Source organism: Oncorhynchus mykiss, chromosome 17, assembly GCF_013265735.2.
Source record: "Oncorhynchus mykiss isolate Arlee chromosome 17, USDA_OmykA_1.1, whole genome shotgun sequence".
NCBI classification, from domain to species: Eukaryota; Metazoa; Chordata; class Actinopteri; order Salmoniformes; family Salmonidae; genus Oncorhynchus; species Oncorhynchus mykiss.
Window position 1 is genome coordinate 26261910 of NC_048581.1, and position 13913 is coordinate 26275822.

General features: G+C 41.1%; 2 protein-coding genes across 3 annotated transcripts in view; one reads left to right on the forward strand and one right to left on the reverse strand.

Annotated features, from left to right (window-relative positions):
* Positions 1-5728, reverse strand: part of LOC110495115 (phosphoinositide 3-kinase regulatory subunit 5) — a 29684-nt gene extending 23956 nt beyond the window's left edge. Inside the window, exon 1 of the mRNA XM_036949478.1 lies at positions 5461-5728. The gene's annotated coding sequence lies outside the window, so the exon portion shown is untranslated. The remainder of the gene's footprint in view (positions 1-5460) is intronic.
* Positions 5729-11261: 5533 nt separating this feature from the next.
* The window catches only part of LOC118940367 (netrin-1), a 114097-nt gene continuing 111445 nt past the window's right edge, over positions 11262-13913 (forward strand). For both annotated transcript variants that reach the window (XM_036949489.1, XM_036949490.1), the window contains exons 1-2: positions 11262-11545; positions 11830-12884. In XM_036949489.1, coding sequence (XP_036805384.1) covers positions 11870-12884 — 1015 coding nt within the window. In that variant the 5' untranslated portion in view covers positions 11262-11545; positions 11830-11869. The remainder of the gene's footprint in view (positions 11546-11829; positions 12885-13913) is intronic.

Consider the following 13913-nt stretch of genomic DNA (forward strand, 5'->3'; position numbering starts at 1 on the left):
GAAGTTAAACCATTTTAAGGCAATGCTAGAACATGTATATTTAGTCAAAGTTTATGATGTCTATTTACGTTATCTTGCCGCGCTACCTAGATTTCCTGCGGACATTTTTGAGTAATTTCTGAACATGAACTCAATGTAAATGGACATTTATTTGTTTAAATGTATTTAACTAAGGTGTATGTAAACTTCCGACTTCAACTGAATCTGACGAAAAATATTTTTTACGCATTACAGTTGCTGTGTGGTCCTTAGTGTACACCCTACACATATTTTATGATTCGACTCAGGACACATTTAGACAAGTGATAACAGATCCACAAGGTGAATGGGAGTTAGAACAACAGTGTCATTATACACAGACTTTGATCCTCACGTCCCCAGTAAAGATATTATATGAGGGAGTGGGCAATTATGCAAATATGGTCTGAAATACATTATATGAACTACGAGCCAGGTTTGATATAAGACATGACTACCAAACCTCCACACTGTGTTGTATACTGTATATATCCACATTGTATATACTGTATATATCCACATTTATAACTAAACTGGCAGTTAAAATAAGGAAAATCAGTCAGATTAGATCTAATAATGCTTTACATGTGCAATGTAGATATAGTATATGCAATGTGGAAGACCTGGGGGCGTGTTCAGGTGACATTCCGATAGAAATATGTCAAACACGCCTCTCTGACTTTACTAGGCAAGTCAGTTAAGAACAAATTCTTATTTTCAAAGACAGCCTAGGAACAGTGTTCAGGGGCAGAACGACAGATTGTCAGCTCGGGGATTTGAACTTGCAACCTTCTGGTCACTAGTCCAACGCTCTAACCACTAGGCTACCCTGCCGCCCCAAAGTGGGGAATCATGTCAGCTCGAATAAGGAATCATGTCAGCTCGATTCACAACATTTCTATCTGCAACGTTCCACGTTTGCCTACTGAACATATCCCTGGGTGAGTGAGGTGTACATCTTGTGGGAAAGAGACTGTGTGTAGAAAAACGTAGATTTTGGAGATAGATAAGACTGGTAAAGAGGTAAACAGGAAGAGAGGTTGTGTGAGTTATACGGCATGGCGTTTTGATGTGAGTGCTAACCAAATGATCTTGTCTGCTACAAATGGGTGTTGCCACTTTCACTAGTTCTTGGAGATAGATATAGGGATGTAGGCAACTTCCGATCACATGCTGAAGAGCGGCAGGTAGCCTAGCGGTTAAGAGTGCTGAGCCAGTAACCGAAAGGTTTCTGGTTCAAATCCCCGAACTGACTAGGTGGAGAAAAATAAATGGTTGATGTGCCCTTGAGCATGGCACTTAACCATAATTGCTCCTGTAGGTTACTCTGGGTAATAGCGTCTGCTAAATGACTTTGGTTAACAGTTTGCTAGTGCTAGAAATATCCTCAGTGCTCACAATAAGACTGAAACCTAAACCGGAAACACACTTGCATATCTAGAGCAGGTTTATTAGAAAGTGCATTTGGAGATATGAAATAAAGTATTCTGTTTCATTCTGCCTTTGCGACAAAACTGTGAATCCACGCTGATGATTGGGATATGGATTAAGTAGTTCCTTGTGTGATATTACAATAATTCTTTGAAAAACTGCAACACCCAGCTGCAGAGGCCATTTCTCAATAATTTACTCATCTTTGAAGAAAACACTGAGTAGAAATATGCATGACTGTGACAGAATTCCACTTACCCACCGAGTGCACTCGGAAAGTATTCAGACCGTTACATTACAGCCTTAATCTAAAATTGATTAAATGCATATTTTTCTCATCAATTTACACAATACCCCATATTGACAAAGTGAAAATTATTTTTCTGACATTTTTGCAAATGTATTAAAAATAAAAAACAGAAATACTTTATTTACATAAGTATTCAGACCCTTTGCCATAAGACTCTAAATTGAACTCAGGTGCATCCTGTTTCCATTGATGTTCTTGTGATGTTTCTACAACTTGATTGGAGTCCACCTGTGGTAAATTCAATTGACTGGACATTATTTGGAATGGCACACACCTGTTAATATAAGGTTCCACAGTCAAGTCAGAAAAAAAACCAAGCCATGAGGTCGAAGGTATTGTCCGTAGAACTCCAAAACAGGATTGTGTCGAGGCACAGATCTGGGGAAGGGCACCAAAAATGTTTTGCAGCATTGAAGGTCCCCAAGAACATGGTGGCCTCCATCATTCTAAAATGGAAGAAGTTTGGAACCACCAGGACTCTTCCTAGATCTGGCCTCCCGGCCAAACTCAGCAATTGGTCAGAGAGGTGACCAAGACCCCGATGGTCACTTTGACCGAACTCCAGAGTTCCTCTGTGGAGACGGGAGAACTTTCTAAAAGGACAACCATCTCTGCAGCCCTCTACCAATCAGGCTGTTATTGTAGAGTGGCCAGATAGAAGCCACTCCTCAGTAAAAGGCACATTACAGCCCGCTTGCAGTTTGCCAAAAGGCACCTAAAGGACTCTCAGACCTTGAGAAACAAGATTCTCTGGTCTGACGAAACCAAGATTGAACTCTTTGGCCTGAATGCCAAGCTTCACGTCTGGAGGAAACCTGGCACCATCCATACAGTGAAGCATGGTGGTGGCAGCATCATGCTGTGGGGATGTTTTTCAGCTGCAGGGACTGGGAGACTAGTCAGGATTGAGGAAAAAATGAATGAAGCAAAGTACAGAGATCCTTTATGAAAACCTGCTCCAGAGCGCTCAAGACATCACACTGGGGCGAAGTTTCACCTTCCAACAGGACAACGACCCTAAGCACACAGCCAAGACAACGCAGGAGTAGCTTCGGGACAAGTCTCAATGTCGGTGAGTGGCCCAGCCAGAGCCCAGACTTGAATCCAATCGAACATCTCTGGAGAGACCTGAAAATGACTGTGCAGCAACCCCATCCAACCCGACAGAGCTTGAGAGGATCTGCAGAGAAGACTGTGAGAAACTCCAAAAATACAGGTGTGCCAAGCTTGCAGCGCCATACCCAAGAAGACTCAAGGCTGTAATCGCTGCCAAAGGTGCTTCAACAAAGTACTGAGTAAAAGGTCTGAATATTTATATACAGTGCCTTGCGAAAGTATTCGGCCCCCTTGAACTTTGCGACCTTTTGCCACATTTCAGGCTTCAAACATAAAGATATAAAACTGTATTTTTTTGTGAAGAATCAACAACAAGTGGGACACAATCATGAAGTGGAACGACATTTATTGGATATTTCAAACTTTTTTAACAAATCAAAAACAAAAAAATTGGGCGTGCAAAATTATTCGGCCCCCTTAAGTTAATACTTTGTAGCGCCACCTTTTGCTGCGATTACAGCTGTAAGTCGCTTGGGGTATGTCTCTATCAGTTTTGCACATCGAGAGACTGACATTTTTTCCCATTCCTCCTTGCAAAACAGCTCGAGCTCAGTGAGGTTGGATGGAGAGCATTTGTGAACAGCAGTTTTCAGTTCTTTCCACAGATTCTCGATTGGATTCAGGTCTGGACTTTGACTTGGCCATTCTAACACCTGGATATGTTTATTTTTAAACCATTCCATTGTAGATTTTGCTTTATGTTTTGGATCATTGTCTTGTTGGAAGACAAATCTCCGTCCCAGTCTCAGGTCTTTTGCAGACTCCATCAGGTTTTCTTCCAGAATGGTCCTGTATTTGGTTCCATCCATCTTCCCATCAATTTGAACCATCTTCCCTGTCCCTGCTGAGGAAAAGCAGGCCCAAACCATGATGCTGCCACCACCATGTTTGACAGTGGGGATGGTGTGTTCAGCTGTGTTACTTTTTCATAAATTTGCACAAAAATATATAAACCTGTTTTTGCTTTGTCATTATGGGGTATTGGTGTGGAGATTGATGAGGGGAAAAAACAACGACTTAAAAATAAGCCTGTAACGTGACAAAATATGGAAAAAGTCTGAATACTTTGCGAATGCACTCTATACCTTCAGATTACTGTAAGTGGTGCGTCGATCAACACACAGTTCTACTGTAAGTGACAGGTGGGGTATTAGAGTATTATAACTGTTGTCCTCTGTGGCTTGGTTGGTAGATCACGGCGTTTGCAACGCCAGGATTGAAGGTTCGATTTCCGGAAACATTCACATGAAGAATATATGCGTGCTCGACTAAGTCGATTTGGATAAAAGCATCTGCTAAATGGTTTATATACAATAACTGTTTGCATGCATACTGTATCCATGCAACCAACACATACTTCCTAATTGTGTATTAGAATAATGACAGTACAATCACAGGGTGTCTAAAAATAAGTTCCCAAAATGCTGCTTGGTGGGGGTCAGCAAGTTAACTTCCTTGTGTGTCAGTGACATCATTTTGACAGCCTTTCCCATCAGTGTAACAGCATCTACCACAAACTCATAAACAGTTTAATAAGCCCAGTTGGGTTTGCAGGTGTTGTTTCTGATAGTCACCACATTTTAATTGATCCATTTGTGGAATTTGTAAGGAAAAGCACTATCAGTTTAATGGATAACTACCTCAACTAACCAGAATACCCCATCACCAGAACTTTATTAACTATCCTTATTACGATTTATTTATTTTATTTAAACTTTATTTAACTGGGCAAGTCAGTTAAGAACAAATTCTTATTTACAATGACGGCCTACCCCGACCAAACTCTAACCCGGACGACACGGGGCCAATTGTGCGCCGCCTTATAGGACTCCCAATCATGGCCGGTTGTGATACAGCCTGGAATCGAACCAGGGTCTGTAGTGATGCCTCTAGCACTGAGATGCAGTGCCTTCGACCGCTGCGCCACTCGGGAGCCCTATAATATTGCCTCAATACCCTTTTCTTACACCCCTGGACCAACCGCCAGGCACAAACTCAGAAACACAAGCATTGAAGCAATGATATGACACTTGGGCATTGACTATCTTTATTCGATTGGCTAGTCTAGTCCCAGGATTAGTGCACAAATGTTCCCTTCTCAGATGTATGGAACCAGTATTTTCTCAGTTTGCAGTTGTGGGCACAATGGCAACTAGAGATTTTTAACAATAAGGCATCATCCACAGATGAAGACAACTGACAATACTAACTCATATCCAAGGTCAAATGTCTTAATTTAAATATCATATAATTTTAAATGTCTGGAGTCATAGACACTTGATGAGTACTTCACAAATTGTCCAGATGTTATATTTCTGAAACATTTCTATTGTCTATTATACTGGATTTAGGCTCCAGTAATTTAGCGTGGGTGAGTTTGGACCTCTTGGCAGTTGCTCGACCCGGGTTTAAGTCCAAGTCGGGGCTATCCCCTCTACCAAATTCCCCCTTAACCCTCAACCTTCTGGCCCAAAGCCCAGCGCACCATCGACTGTGCCACAAAAGCATGCTCATCCATTGTGAAAAGACAATAGCCTGGTAGGCTTACAACCACAGATAGCCCACTAGTCCTCCACACGGCTTACCTGCTGTTATCGTTCAGTAACATCCATAGCCTTTTGGCATTAGTTTGTGTGAAAGCCTCTCAGGTCCAATGACTCCAATCCCACTGTCATTCATTCACAAGAGAGAAGAGGGGGAGCACAGATGAACCACATCCTTCACTAGTGCTGTGTATGGCTCCAGAGGAACAACAGCTGTAGACTACCACCAGTCACAGTAGCCGCAGTAGTAGTAGTGGAGATATAGACCCTGCACACGCAGAGGGTATGTGTCAAACAGGAAGTGAATGAGAGAGGTGCATGCAAGCACAATGAGGAAGGCAGAGTGTGGGTGTCTGTTGGCCTCCATAAAGGAAGTCATTTGTATCATTTGTTTGTTTCCCTGCTATTTTCATGAATAAAGATGTGTTTCATTGTTTTGAATGTTGGGCTTTGATCTTTCAATCTTTAGTTTTGACTGGCTGGGTCATTGATTTTTATAGGATTGACCATTATTTATTACTAATCCCAATAGTATTTTGCCCCGTCTTTGCAAAGGTAGTTTTCACTAACCCTAACCCTAACCCTAACCCTAACCCTAACCTGATACACTTGAGAGTTTGTCCAAGTTCAAGTTCAAGTTAATTCACATGACAACTGAACTCTGAATTGTGTGATGAATAATAAAAGGATACTAATCGAAAAAAACAAGTACTTGTAGTTTTACACGGACTTCCTAAAGGTTCATATCTAAATAGCAACAAGCCGATATTGAAATTCAAAATGGATCTGGGCTCATTGGGACAGCCACTGTTCCAGTTAAAATTCAGCAGTTCTGTAATTTTCTCTGCCCACTGTTTTCTTCTCGCTCAGGGCAGCACTATTAGTCTCCCTACTTCCCCTGAAGCCACTTTGACTGTGATTTGCATTTCATGTGTTACGGTAAATCCCCCCTCTCTCTCCCCCTCTCTCTGAGAGGGAACAGGACCCAAATCATTAGCTAAAAACAATGGCAGTAAATAAAGTCAATTCATGAGGTTCACAATGAATGGGAACGTGAGTATTTCCTGTATTGCTCTGGGCTTGCGATGGATTACTTTATTCCTATCATTTTTTAAATATTGGCCCTACTCTGGAAGTCTGAAGTCTACGATTACTATAATAGCTCTAGAAAGGTCAAAGGTGAAAATGAGATCATTTAAACTGACTTTAAATGTGCATTTGAGTTATTGGGAGAAGAGGCTCAGTCTAATAATAAAGATGGTTCTTCTATTTGCGGTTCAGCCAGTGAAGGCCACTATTGCACAGATGCCATCATGCCAATGAGATTGACTAGATCCCACAAAGTACAGTAGCCAGGCCAGTCAGCCAACCTTCAACAAGAGTGGTGAAACACTGCCACCTCCTGTTATGAAGTCATTAGACTACAGCAGTGGTGAGGACATAGGTGTGGGTTATCACGAAACTTCCTTAGTTCTTTGACAACCGCACAGCACATCAAAAGGTGCCAGGTTAATATTGGTCTATGTTGGATACACAGGACTACGTTGTGTCAACGTTTTAAGTCGGACTTGTTTTGCAGGTCACGGTGGGTGCATTTTTGTTGTTGATGATTTGGATTTTTTTTTTTTACCAAGTTCCATTCTGTTCCCAAAAGATGGCGCTCTTTCCACAGCCTCGGGATATCAACGTGTACAGGTGCTTGACTAGCAATGCAGAACATCAACTTCCCACTCCACAGCCATCTGAAGAGAGAAATGGAATAAACAATTTAAAAAATAAAATACTGTTGACATTATTGTACTGGCAACCTAGTTATACGTTCCTGACAGCCACTCTAGGTGTTAGCAAATGTCCAACGCGTACCAAACACACCACTTTCCAGACGCGATCTTTGGTTGAATCTTTTGCCCATTTATTAGCAGCAAAGCAAAGATAAAAACACTGAAATAACCACATGAAGGCCTATTACCATAGGCAAAATCATAGTTCCAAGGTGTAAACAGTGACATGTATGCTCTCCATACCTGTTCATTCCCACTTCCTGATCACCTGCGTGCCTACACACATGTGACCCATGACCCAAGATATAGAGCCCCACAGTGAAGGTGTCATAATACCCAATAAACCTAGCAGTCAAAAAAGTTCCAATCGTTTTTCCACCATTCGTTTTTCCCATAGGGAATTTAGAAACACTTAAAATAAGGGCTGTGTTTTGTGTAGGCTAACCATGGCGTGACGTTTTGAATACCATGTAAATGTCTCTCGGACAAGGTAACTTTTATCAATATATTCGGCTCTATTTACTCTCAGATTTAAAAATGTTATTTAGCATCAAAGTAGACTACAAATCCCTGGAAGCTCCTGCACATCATCTCTAGCTACAACCTCATCTTATTGCATTTGTATTATTCTGTATGTAAATCCGAGACACTCCATTTATACACCCACCCATCCACCCCGACCAACCACCCTACGTTCGTTTTGCCTTAAGTAACCATCTGTCATATGTAACCACAACAAACGTAACATATCATACTCATTTCAGTATCCCAGACCTACATTTACTATGTTACATCTCGTCTATGAGACCAGGCTGCTAGCTGACACCTTTGCTAACAGGTAGTGTGTAAATTTAAAAGTTACACAAGACACAAAATTGTCAATTTAAAGAAATGTAGCCAATTTCTTCATTCATAAATTTAGCTAACATTAGATAGTTAATCCAGAGATTCTTACCTTTGCCTCGATTCAGCAATCTTTTCCAGATCAATATGGCATTTGTAGTTATTTAAGATAGCCACATTAGCAGCTAATTGGCATTTCATTTTGGGGGTAAATACAGGTGAATATATTGATAAAAGTCACCTTGTCGTAGAGAGATTTACACTGTTATCAAAACGTCATGCCAGGGTAAGCCTACACGAAAGACCGCCCTTATTTTAAGTGTTTCTAAATTCCCCTATGGGAAAAATGAATGGTGGAAAAGAGTGGTTTGAACTGGTATAAAATCAAGGTTTGTGATTTACTTCCACCTGCAGTTGTGGAATGTTTGCTCACAAGTATAATTCATTGGCTGATCCCTCCCGATGACCAGGATGGAATAATGTGATCCTTCCTTAACCCAGAGGAAGTCCCACCAAGATGACTACTCCAAAATGGTGAATGTTCTTAATGGCGCTGCCCATGCTAAAACAGGATTTTGGGCCCTAAAGTCCACTATTTATTTATGGCCAAGTCAGAGATGGAAGAGAAAGAGAAACATTTCATAGGTTCCTCTTTTCTGGTTCATATACAGTCAATGAACTATGTCGACCAGACTCAGCTATCGCATTGGTGCTAATGGGAGAGCCACCCAGATGCTCCAAAGATTTTGCATAATTTTAGCCAGTAGTTTTGAAAGTAGTGCTCAGCAGCTAAAACGTGTCCCGGAAAATATGTACTACGTCATCCATTTCATATGATATTTTACGAATTCCAATTCGTATAATTTGTTACGAATTTGTTACTGTTTAAGATCCCTGACTGCATCTTTAAGTATACCGGAAATGTGACATTATTTTCCCATGGTTAACAGGCTTTATGGATATCTTAATTTATCCACCATCTTAGAGCCTAGTGTAAAAAAATCTGTAAAATACATACAAAGATAGACAAACTATAGACAACACAAAAACAATTTTAGTAGGCCAAAATGGCTCCTAGATTTATAACAGATTTATCAAGCTCTCGAAACACAATTTATAACAGATCATTTTTGTTGATTTTAACACACTCTTCTGGCAATAGAGCAGACTTACACTGCAGGACCTATTTGAAGTCCTTCCCCATCGATCTCGACAAAGCCACAAAGTTGGAAGCACAAATTCGTCTAGAATGTCATTGTATGCTGTAGCTGTAGTGGTTAGAGCGTTGGGCCAGTAACTGAAATGTTGCTAGATCGAATCCTTGAGCTGACAAGGTAAAAATATGCCGTTGAACAAGGCAGTTAACCCAATGTTCCTAGGCTGTCATTGTAGATACGAATTTGTTCTTAACTGACTTGCCTAGTTAAAAAAAATGTAAACTTGTATTAAGGGGCCTAGCCCGAACCATGAAAACAGCCCCAGACCATTATTCCTCCTCCACCAAACGTTACAGTTGGCACAATACATTTGGGCAGATAGCATTCTCCTGGTCATCTGCCAAACCCAGATTCGTCTGTCAGACTGCCAGATGGTGAAGCGTGATTCATCACTCCAGAGAACGAGTTTCCACTGTTCCGAAGGAAGCAAGCTTTACACCACTCCAGCCGACACTTGGCATTGCGCATGGTGATCTTAGGCTTGTGTGAAGCTGCTTGGCCATGGAAACCGATTTCATGAAGCACCAGATGTGTCATGCCTGCTCCTACTGCCCCTCTCTGGTGCTCAAGGGCACCAGGCTGCCCTTCATTACACACACCTGTCACCATCATTACGCACATCAGCGCTCATTGGACTCACCTGGACTCCTTCACGATGTTGATTGCCCCCTCTATATCTGTCTGTTCTTCAGTTTTGTACCCCATGTCAGCATTATTGTCGTATTGTCACACTGTTCTGGTTTTGATTGATGTCCATTTTCCATTAAATGTTCACTCCCTGTACTTGCTTCTCGTCTACAGCGTCAGTCCTTACACAAAGAGTTATTATGCTGATGTTGCCTTCAGAGGCAGTTTGGAACTCGGTAGTGAGTGTTACAACGCAGGAAATATCATTTTTACGTGCTATGCGTTGTAGCACTCGGCGGTCCAATTCTGTGAGTTTGTGTGTCCTACCACTTCACGGCTGAGCCGTTGTTGCTCCTAGAGGTTTCTACTTCACAATAACAGTACTTACAGTTGACCTGGGCAGCTCTAACAGGGCAGATATTTGAGAAACTGACTTGTATCCTATGACTGTGCCACATTGAAAGTCACTGAGCTCTTCAGTAAGACCATTCTACTGCCAATGTTTGTCTACGGAGATTGCATGGCGGTGTGCTCGATTGTATACACCTGTCAGCAAGGGGTGGGGCTGAAATATCCGAATCCACTCATTACAAGGGGTGTCCACATACATTTGTATATATAGTGTATTATAGGCGTTTTGGCTCCATGTAATAGCCAATGAATAGGATATGGAAGCATTACCAGAGATATAATATGCATGTTATTCACTTCATTTTTTCTTCAAAAATGGTAAAGTCAGAAATATCGAAAAAGGCATATTATATAGTGGTCTTCAGCAGTTTATACAATATGTACAGAAGCTTTATCATATTATAGAATAGAACAAACTTTTTCGTTCTTTGCACTTCGTTTCTATGAAGATTTGATTATTTAAACTTTTGGAAATCTGATAGGTCTACTGAATGGGGGAAAAAAACATGAGTCATGCGTAAAATATGCGTAATAACTCTTAATTAACTGGGTCACAATCTAAATCATGAAATACAAACGCACCACAATACCCCGGAAGTAACAATAACAATAGTAGTAGTAATAATAATAAATACATACAAAATATATATATATATATATATATCAAGCTAATAAAAGGCTAATGTGACAAAGTCAATATCCATGATGAAATATAAACTGCCGTTTCGATTAGCAATATGAAAATTACGACTATATGGAAGCCTTGGATTATGTTATCTACGTGATAATCAGATTAACTTGATCATTCGTTTGTTGTTCCTTCGTTTGGCACTTAATTAGCCGTATCTATCTTGTTATCGATAAACTACCAGTGGATGTCGTTGTTCACTCTTTTTACGCGGGAGTGTCACTCCTCAAGATGACCTCAAGCTCTGCAGACGCTCCAATCGTCCTTCACTTTCTCCACAGTCAGTGCGGCAGACAGAGATAGAGGGATAGAGGAAGGGAGTGAGTGAATGAGAAAGACGGGCACACAGGGAGTGAAACAGACAGAGCGAGAGTTGCGGCTCTTACATCTAGACGCGTGTAGATATTTTGCTCCCGGAGATTCCAAATAAAACAAACAAGAACACAACAGATCGCGCTTGTGACAGGAAAGGCACCCGACAGAGATATTTGTATGACTTTTCTGCCTAGCTGAATTATTATTCCGAGGAATAGTGTCATATGTGGAGATTTCTTAACCTTGTAAGCCCATTTATTTCACTTATTAGGTGCATTATGAAAGGTTAATGTTATAAATCGATACATTTCTCCTGACAGTGTGTTCATATTAATAACGGTTCAAATTATATTTTCTGTAGGCTTATCATGTGATGGTAATCTATATGAAAATATTATTCGATCTATGTGCATGGTAAATTCAATTATCTATTGAGGTGTTGCTTTTCTATTTTAATTCATAGCTTTACATCTGGAGCGCTCTTTTGGACATCTTGCAAAAGTGTCTTATTTATTATCTCTCTTTACAGGGAACGGCTGGCGTTTTTCAGGGCACGAACAAGGAATACGATGCTAAGGATTTTGGATCCCGTGGTCACTGTCGTGACCATTTCCTTTGTGGTCGAGGGGGTGCTCGGTGGCTACGGGATGAGCATGTTCGCCGCGCAAACATCTCCCCCGGACCCTTGCTACGACGAGAATGGTAACCCGAGGAGATGCATCCCCGATTTTGTGAACTCCGCTTTCGGAAAGGAAGTCCGCACTTCCAGCACCTGTGGTAAAACCCCGGGTAGGTACTGTTTGGTAACAGAGAAGGGCGACGAGAGAAATAGGAACTGCCATACGTGCGATGCCTCGGACCCCAAAAAGTATCACCCACCGGCATATCTAACGGATCTCAACAACCCCCATAATCTCACATGTTGGCAATCGGAAAATTACATCCAATACCCCCAAAACGTCACCATAACACTGTCACTGGGCAAGAAATTCGAAGTCACCTACGTAAGCCTGCAGTTCTGCTCACCTCGACCCGAATCTATGGCTATCTTCAAGTCTATGGACTATGGCAAATCTTGGGTACCTTTCCAATACTATTCGACCCAATGCAGGAAAATGTACACCAAACCAAGCAAGGCCACCATTACCAAACAGAACGAACAAGAGGCGATATGCACAGACTCCCACACGGACATGCACCCTCTATCCGGCGGTCTCATTGCCTTCAGCACTCTGGACGGCAGACCATCGGCGCACGACTTCGACAACTCGCCGGTGCTCCAGGACTGGGTCACCGCCACCGATATCAAGGTGACGTTCAGCCGATTGCACACTTTCGGTGATGAGAACGAGGATGACTCGGAGCTAGCCCGGGACTCTTATTTCTATGCGGTGTCCGATCTGCAAGTTGGCGGTCGATGCAAATGCAATGGCCACGCTTCGCGGTGCGTAAAAGACAGGGATGGAAACCTTGTTTGTGAGTGCAAACATAATACCGCGGGACCGGAGTGCGACAGGTGCAAGCTTTTCCATTATGATCGGCCGTGGCAACGCGCAACAGCTAGAGAAGCCAACGAATGTGTCGGTAAGTCAAAACATTATAATTGTCTCCAAAAACCATCCAAATTATCTTTAAGGACTGCAGAAGTTTCCTCTCCACACAATGCCCGTATCACAAGCAAAAATACATTTGGCATAAATGGTATTATTGGGTGACTATTGTTTGTACAGTCATGAGAGATGTGTCTGTTTTTGAATTTGGTAATGTTGGTATTGATTGGTTGAGTTAATTGCTAAGGTCAGTTCTGATGAAAAACAAAGATTCAGACATGCCTTTTATTCTCTCTTGATGAAAGTTGTCGAAATACTATTAAAAATTAAAAATGGGATTATAGCACATCATATTACGCACCAACATGTACACACACGTTTTACAAAACCTTTTACAAACGGTTTCTAACTCCAAGGCTCGAGGAAAAATTGCCTATCCTTTGTTGTAGTTTATATAGTTATGGAAAACAATTTAAAATCCTTATTAGTATTAAAATGTTAATATAATAATACTATAATAATAAAATAATAATAATTATTATTATTATTATTTAGTCTCGAAATTAATTTTTATAGTTGTAAACATTTTATTACACTATGTCAATTTTAGTCTGATCAGCCCACGCTGTATTAATAGTACATGCCTTCATTAAAACATGATACTGATGTGATTTGAAAATGTAGGCTATAAAAAAACAAGTCTGTACGGTTGTTAAAGAGGATAAATTTAAACCACCGTTCGGCCCACCACAAAATGCACTTTTTTAAGTGAAATTATGCCGCGCGTCCATGCACATAAAAAGTCACATGCAAATGCCTTCTCAATTTGAAAACCTAAAAGCCCATTACCGCCATAGCTCAAATGGAGGTTTATAACAACCACCCACTTCAGAAAGACCGCCGCATCACAATGTCTAATCATTCACCGCGTTGAAATGTTTCTCATGGGGAAAATTGATGTTAAGTTCCAACTTTATCGCTGCAATAAAGCGACGCACCGTCATTTATTTAAAGAGCATTTAAACTGCACCACCACAGTACTTGAACACAGACTTCTCTGCCC